At 34.2% G+C, this 8,550-nt stretch overlaps 1 protein-coding gene across 2 annotated transcripts; it reads right to left on the bottom strand.

Moving 5' to 3' along the window:
* Positions 1–300: 300 nt before the first annotated feature.
* On the bottom strand, positions 301–5,607 carry LOC111366320. 2 transcript variants are annotated; one of them, XM_022987060.1, is made up of 11 exons: positions 5,498–5,607; positions 4,394–4,622; positions 3,679–3,780; positions 3,255–3,424; positions 2,740–2,873; positions 2,435–2,612; positions 1,798–2,350; positions 1,200–1,312; positions 872–1,115; positions 626–789; positions 301–468 (listed from the first exon to the last, which is right to left on the bottom strand). In XM_022987060.1, exons 1-11 carry the CDS (start codon positions 5,569–5,571, stop codon positions 450–452), a joined length of 1,980 nt encoding a protein of 659 aa, XP_022842828.1. In that variant the 5' UTR covers positions 5,572–5,607; the 3' UTR covers positions 301–449. The 2 variants fall into 2 exon arrangements, with proteins under 2 accessions (XP_022842828.1, XP_022842827.1); XM_022987059.1 differs by lacking the exon at positions 301–468 and having other exon boundaries at positions 482–789.
* Positions 5,608–8,550: the final 2,943 nt, after the last annotated feature.

Here is an 8,550-nt window from a genome sequence, read left to right as displayed (position 1 = left end):
TCCTTTTGCACTATTACGGCCAACTTTTGTTTTCGACATTATTATACTTAAATCTTTAATAAACTGATGCCTCTAGTCCTTTTTAAGGACGTATTTCATTGCAAGCATGTAATTTTTTAATTAAGGGTGTGCTTGATTGACTTTATTGTAGAAAACGTCATTTTTCTACCCAATTTCCTACTTTTCGGGTGTTTGATTTTTTTTTCCATTTAAGAAGTTGGTCATATAACCATATTTTCCTCAAAAACGAGAAAAATATTTTATTTAGAGAGCATGCTTTTCTTTTCCAGGCAATTCACTCCATCTCTCATCTACCTACCAATAAAAGATAGACAAATATAACATTTTCATGATTTCATCACTATATGGAAAACTACATTCTTAATGTTGTCTAGTACGTCATGTTTTATACATAAATAACAATACTTCCTGCTTCTTCCCCTTGCCCGCTAGCTACTTAATAAAATCCTGCATCGACAAGCACAATCAAAAAGGCATCCACATCAAAAAGGCATCCACTGGTTCAACTTATGATCAAAATAGTACAAGAATACAGAAACAAACAATCTTCAATCATGCAGAGCAGTCCACAATTTCGACAGGGGTGATAGGAATAGAGTCCCACCATTCTTTTAGACGCCGATTACTTTGTTCATTTTGCATACGCTTCCCCAATGGGGATGCCATCATAGATCCATACGACACGAGGGCCATTAGGATGATCTTGAATGGAACCACCATAAACAAAATTGAGCCACAACTCATTGCTATCATAACTGTCTGTGTGTGCTGCAATAACAAGACCAATCTGTGTAATATCATCGACCAAGAACAATTACGTGCTACTAATCTGTCATATATATAACCATACCTTTGGAGCTTTAGAGACCAAAATTGACCAGATTTTCAGTATTGATATGTTTATATTCCGTATTATTTCACGTATAGTTCTTAATCCTTGTTGTGCTGACACTATGCTCTCCATTGTTGTCTGATTTGAACCCGTGCAGATTACAATTTTGTCTTGCTTTTCTGGACTCCTCGTCAGTCTAGCCAATAGCATAGTTGCAACCAAGAAGAACAAGAAAGCTGCTATAGCTTGGCCAATCCATTCTCTACATGACAAAATTTACGCAGCTAGGAAAAGCCGATGTGCATTAAACTTGCTTCATTTTGACGAATGATCAACTTGAACTTACTTGTAGAGGACTATTAGTGTCGCAACAGTCCCGGTCAAAGTGGTTATGGGCCTTTTCCATGTATAAATTTCTCGAGACCGTAGGATAAAATTCTTAAGCTTTTCAAGTAGCCCCTGAACATGAAAATTGCAATCAGGGTAAGTATTATTCCAGAGACCATGTACCACAGAAGTTATGCATATAACGTCATATAATACCATATAAAAGTATCAGACTTTATACATATAAATTATTTACAGCTTTGAATCTTTTAAGTATCAGAAAGGGAGATGAAGATAAGACGTTAGACACTGTAAAACTATTCCAAAAAGAGAATCTATGAAGCAAAAAATGAGACCACATAACAAGAAGCTCATCTTAAGTACCAACATTAACCAGGCATATCCCATGGTATCAGAAAGAATAAGATAGCACCGTAAAACTTCATTCTAGAAAAAATAACAATCTAACATGCAATTCTTTTCATTATTTTCCTCACCAAACTGTTCAAACATGTAAGATTTTATACATTATAGGCACATATCATAGGCGATTAAGACAAAATGTGAAAGTCATATTTAGAAAAATTGAACTTCAAGTGATTATATACCCAGCTTACCATAAGAACTTGGGCACTTTCGCTGATACCATCCTCTTTTAGCCCCTCTGCAGAAGCCTTGGCCATGTCCATTTCTTTTGCTTCCTCTTTTGCGTGGTTAACTGCACTCTCCAATGATGAAACATTTTTATGTTGGACAATTTCACTTTCATTGCCAACTTCTTTCATCTCTAAACAAGGAAAACATGGTTGGGATACATTCAAGTTCCTTAGGATTGAGCTGGCACTGCATGGATGTGTACTATTAACCTTCTTCAGACTCTTGGCTAGCTCCTCAAGTATGTAGTCCCCCTTCGGTAACTCATCGAGCAATGCAAAAATTAAAAAGCTCTTGGGAATCGGAGGTGAAATTCTTAGCATTTCTCTTGCTGCATGAAGTCTGATAATTCCAAGTATCGTCCTTGCGTGCATTTCCCAGCCTTCTAGTGGTGATTCCACATTGAACTTTGAAAGAAACTGATGCAATGACATAATCTCTTTCACGAGAGCAAGCCAATGGTGACGTCTTGTTGAGCTTGTCATCTCTGGGAATTCCAGGACAACACCTTCTTGCCTAGAATATTAAAACTTCATATATCTTAACAGTAACACAACAAATTTTCTAGATGACAGAATATCTGACATTAACTTCACTCACAATTCAGAACATTCATAGAGTATTGCCTTATCAAAAATAGGAGCACCCCATGGACCTGTAGCCGCAGGTTTTAGGCTTTTCTCAATGCCCTTTGTAAGGTCAAGTTTAAGCGCATCTTCATGAGATATGACACCTGATGCCTCAAAGTAGAGGGCGTAGTTTGTTAGCGTCAGCCTGCCTAGAATCATACAAGTGTCTTAGTCCAAACAATTGTCATCTGTGTAAAAACAGTATCTTACAAAAAACGGTATATTGCACTTCCGGTAACACTACTGCAGAAGAATTCATAAAATTAGCATACAGACCAGGCCAACTGGTTCCTCCGATATGGCGCACCACTCTTTGCGAGCCTGCAGTTCCCTCCACGTGCAGTATAAATTCATCATCTGCCAGTGTTACACCTGTTGGTGTCTCTTGCTTCTGCAAATGCTTTATACATCTAACAAGAAGACAAGAAAACTCATTTCAACATACAAATACGTATAGAAAGGACGTAAAAGCTTTTTTGAGATTAAGATATACAACTTGTCATCCTTCCTCGAATGAAAATTGTTACAGTTTTTGCCTAAGAAACCATGAGATATAAAAAAATTCGACCAAAGGTAGAGAAATGTAGCTGAAATATTATGGAAATGGTGGCCAAGTATATTAAGCTACCATGTACAGCTGCACGGTTATCTACATGAGCTTAGTATTTTTGTTTTCTTTTCAATACGAGCTGAGTCTTTGATACCTATTAAATCAATATTTTTTTAATGAACGTTGCGGGAGAATGCCACTTAAATTGTTAAAATGCAACGAGATTTTGCTAGATAATTACTTGTTAATTTCTTTCAGGAATTGATCATAAGCAGGAAAGTGAAGTTGATTTGCTGTTGGTGCAGTCAGTGTCTCAAAAGTAAATCTCCCATTAATAACATCGGCAACCAAAGGAAGGAATGTTGCCAACCACACATATGCTTCTTCTCCAACACTTGATTCATGATCAACCTGCCAACAGAAGTTACATTTATGTTTAAAAATGTAATCCAAGCAATCAGACACCTTACATCTCTTACAGATTATCTAAACAATAAAGTTGCCTTCAGGATAAATCATGACAATTATTTTTCAATTCTTATCCCAAAAATCAAACAACAACGCTGACCAATTTGCTTCTACGAGATCATCAAGAGCTTACAGCTGGACTATGTTCATTCCATCTTTCGTGATAATAAAAAAATACAGACGTTAAATATGCTTACAAGGAGTGGCATGAGATCAGAATAGAACAGGGATACATCATCTTGCTCTTGACTGGTTTTTATAGGTACTTTCTTCTCCTCTCTCTCTTTTGCCATACATTCCTGGAAAACAAGAAAGGGATGCATAAATCAGGCTGATATACGCTTTCAAAAGAAAGGCATACATCTATATTCAAAAAGAAAAAGGATGGCTCTTCCCAGTAAATTATAAAGCTTTCTCAAATCATTAAGAAAGAGGCATGGCCGTAGCAACTCCTGCTCCACATCCACAGATGGACTAATCTAGCAGATATTTGAGCTTCAGCAGCATCAAGTAATAATATCAAGACATATATTTCACTTGCATACCCTCCGAAAAGGAATTGTGGCAATTTTTTTGAACTTAATTCATATTATGGACTCTGAAGAAAGATCAAAACATTTTCCACTTGTGATGCCGTATATGGTGCATGATTTGGTGTTTATTTGCACAAATGGTTCAATAGTAAGAGAACTTCAAACATTCTTTTTTCTTGAACACAACTAGTAATGCTTGTCTCAAATGAATCAAACAATTTGAAAATATTACTAGAAACACGTGTAATAATTTATAAGAACAAATTTGCAATAACGTATGCTAAACACTCATTAAATCTTCAGTGTAGCATAGAGAGGGAAACTCAATACCTTACATTACATGAAGATCTTACCTAGAGACGAAAAAAAGTTTGCTCACCGTATATGATTCTTCCCCAGCCGAGCTTGGCATCTCCCAAGCGCGCATCATATCAAATGTGAATCGGTTAAAGGAGCCATCACAAATATTTTCGTCTATATTGATACACATTGCGGGAAGCACTTTCAAGCAGCAAAATTCTACTAGTTTCTTTGAATAGTCACTCATCTGAGGGTCCCATTCTCTCTTAAATTCTTCCAACAATGAATCAACAGCAGTATCCAACTTCCTGAAAGCAATTATATGTGTTTTTCTCTTAAATAATTTAACGTATACTTGTATGAAGATTTTCTTTATGAACGTACCTCGCCAGACAATGAAAACCAACACATACAGAAAGAAACATATAAAACAGAATTTTGTAGCTTAAAACAACGAAATTTTGGTACTCCTTGAACAAATATTATTATGTCCAATTCTCATATTTACGTACTATGAAAATTCTCTCTCTCTCCATCAAAAATAGATATGGTACACGATCCAAATTGTATATAAAATCCACATATTGTGTAGGGAAAGAAGGGAGTGTGTGTTGAAGACTACTGAACAAAATCGTCATCACCTGATTCATCTCCTACAATGGAGACCGTAACTTAAACAGGACATTTTTTCGCCAAAATCTATCATGTACATCTCTTCAGTTCCCTTAGTTTGCAAATTTATGCTGATTAATAGGAAAAATATGTTGATCCGAATTGGATTTTATTTCCATAATCAACACTGAAAATCCTAACACTAGTAGCCCACGAAGACTTGCAAGTTTTAAACCCACACTGCAGGCTCCCAGATGTAACCCGTCAAACCGTACATGATTAGGGCATGCTTGGGAAACATTCTAATTTCCTTAATTATAATTTAATAGTGAAGATTGAGCATTTCTATCACATTATTATTTCTGCAACTTATAATTTTATCTAAACAAGCACTCATATGCAGTTCTTTCTTTATACTTTTCACTTTTTGTTGCTTAATTTTGTACCATGCCCGTCAAATCGAATTCAGCTTACATCAAACAACACAGGGTTAAATACTTTCATGAAAACATATACACCCAAATAATGTTCAAAAAAATGCAAAGAAGAGAGAGAGAGGGAAAGAAATTACTGGGCACATCTGCTTAAGACATGATTGGCAATGGAAGAAAGATGTTTCTTCTCCATGTTTACAGCTGCGCTCATTTTGTGTATGAATTCCTTGGGATTTTTGTGTTTGAAAAGCCGTATAACTAACTGCATGAAAGCAGATGGAGACGATCCACTTTATAATGCCAACAACTGTTACATGGATTTGACACGTTGCGCCCATGCAACAAACTGAGTTTGCATTGTGCTTGCCTCGTTTCGTCATCCTAACTGGATTGGATCTCCCATCCCGGATCAATGTAAGACCCGACCCAGTCAAACAATTATTTTGGTCCAGCTATAATATTATCAGCTTGTTTGATTTAATTTTTTTATAATAAATTTTATAAAAAGTAAATTTTTGGAGAATGTACGTTTTTTAACGTAAGAAAAGTTTAAAGATTCAAGTGTAAAATTATTTTATTGAGAAAATATATAATTAAAACTGAATTTTAGAATATATATGTCAAAGAGGAGTAGACGTCTAAGTTTGACATGGTTAATTTTGGGGAAATAGACACAACAAATGGCAGCACTATTTTCTAAAGATTCTTTTTATTGTTACCAATACTATTTCTATATAAGGAGTTACATAGAATTTTATAGATGGATAAGGTGTAGAAAAAATTGAGAAAGTATTTTTTTTTTTTTTTAATTTGGCTTAAGAGATTTTGATCCAATCATATCTTACCACATCATTTTTGTAAGCACAACCGTTATTTGTAAATACCTACCACAATTTTCAATAAGATTACTCACTACACTTTGAACTGAACCAATTTTATGTTACACGATAAGTATATCTTACACATTTATTCAAACTTATAAATTTGATAAAAATTTACAAATTGAACGAGTTTTTACCTAATTTAGTGGAAATATTATTATTGTAGGTAAATGGGAACTTGGAGCAAGAATAAGGATTTTGAGCTTAAATAGAATTGATTCAAAGCAATTGGAGACTAATCGAATTGCTCGAGATTGATAAGAAGCATTTAGAGAGCAACGTGTGGGAAATCACAAGTTTCAGTAGTAAAATTCAACTTATTAAACTGATTATACCACAGCCACCTACGATAGTGTGTCTTCGTACTAGAAATTTTACTTTGAACAAAATTGCACCCACAATCAATCGACAAACGTTTATAAAACGCGCATGGAATAATGGCAATCGGCTAGGAACTATGTAATGGATTAAGGAATGAATCATGCTACAAATATAGAATTTTTTTACAGAAAAGTTTTACAGATAACACATGGCGGGATATCATTGAAAGATGGGAAAAAATGAAAAACAAAACAATGTAATTACATTTTGCCACGACAATATCGGTACAAATTCTATTAAATTTTTTATGTAATTATCACTTTATTGTTAAGGAATAGGGTTTACCTTTTGTAGGTGCAGGTGAGTGGGGGAGTGCCATCCAACTCATAATTCTAACTTCCCCAATACTAAACTATTGTGATAAATGACAAATTATCAAGGATGGAATTTGATTCTTATATTCTTATTATACTCTTCCATCTCTTTTTAATATTAAAGAACTATGTAGAAAGTGAAGAATCAAATTTGTGCATTATAGTTCGTTTGATAGATTTTCTATTTTTACTTCTATTTTTTTTAGAGTAACTTCCTAAATAAGTTTTCGTAATTTTTGTTTTTGAACTAATTTTTAAAAGAGCCAACTCTTTAAAAGGAGTATTTAGAGAAAGTAATTTTAAGTTTCATCTAAAAGCAAGTATTTTTATAAAATTAATAAAATAGGTCCAGAATCAACTTTTTTAAGTTCTCAAAAATCATGTCAAATAGGTCTATAGACTGAATGGATACAACCTTTTTGACAACTCAGAGTCTAAACTCAATTCACAATTTTGATGTGTGTGTGTGTATATATATATATGCCTAGTGGCCTCACGTGTCTAATTCCAATATGGGGTGATATGCGTTGGAATCTAAAAAATAAAAAAAACAAGGGTTAAAAAATGAATAATACTATTAGTAGAAGCTCAATACAATAATTATCTTACGTGACATACACATAGCAGATAGATATTTGATGCATTAATGTGATAAATTTTTTTATTGACTTATGCATCAAATAATCATCTTTTATGTGTAAGTCACGTAAGTCTACTGTCGTAACGATTACCCTAAAAAAATAGTTGCATTTACCAATAAAATAATCAAAGGTCAAAAAAATTTCCTAAAATAATAAACTTCCACATGGGCTGGAAGATTTACATACGGGGTTGGTAAAATAGTAAATCCACCAACTCATCCCCTCCCCACGCGATATCCCTATTCTAATCGCGAGTAAGTCCCTTAGTAAAATACACTAGAGGTCACCCAATTTTGAGCAATTTTCATGTCAACTGCTCAACTTTTTTCCGCCCTCTCTCTCTCTTCAAATGTATCACGAAAATCTCAAATTCATTTCAATTTGATCACTGGTAAAAATAGTGTAACAAAGATTTACGTCACTTACTGTAATAAACGTATTATGTTACGTGACCGTAACAACATTAATGAGACTTGATTGTATTTAACATGAGTTAGACTGCATTTAGTCGTGTCCTACTGAAATTCGAACCTTGCACTACCTCAACTCCTACTAGCAAAATTGTACGAATTCAAATGGTACACTGCAAGATATCGTCTTTCAATTGATGTCTTATTATTTGTTAGTAAAAATTGATGTACTAAGGTTAAAAATCTTAGTACTACAACATATCTCAACTCCTATAATACATGATTATGTATATATATATATAAGAAACATGTTTGCCACAATGACATTAAATTTTGTCATGCGGACGTCACTGGCAGTCGTGCTAAAATGGAATTAAAGGAACATTAACATAAAAAAAGTTGAGTAGCTAAAATGAAATTCCGTTCAGAGTTTAGTGACCTTTACTGATATATGACTATAAGATACAATCCCGCTCCACCCCGACCCCTTCCCATTTTCACTGAAAACAAAAAATATCACAGAAAAATGATCTGTCTGTGGTTATCAAACCCAAGAAATTTCA

Source organism: Olea europaea, chromosome 17 (genome assembly GCF_002742605.1).
Source record: "Olea europaea var. sylvestris chromosome 17, O_europaea_v1, whole genome shotgun sequence".
Taxonomy (NCBI): Eukaryota; Viridiplantae; Streptophyta; class Magnoliopsida; order Lamiales; family Oleaceae; genus Olea; species Olea europaea.
The sequence above is the reverse complement of the archived record's forward strand: the minus strand, read 5'-3'. Positions and strand labels throughout refer to the sequence as shown.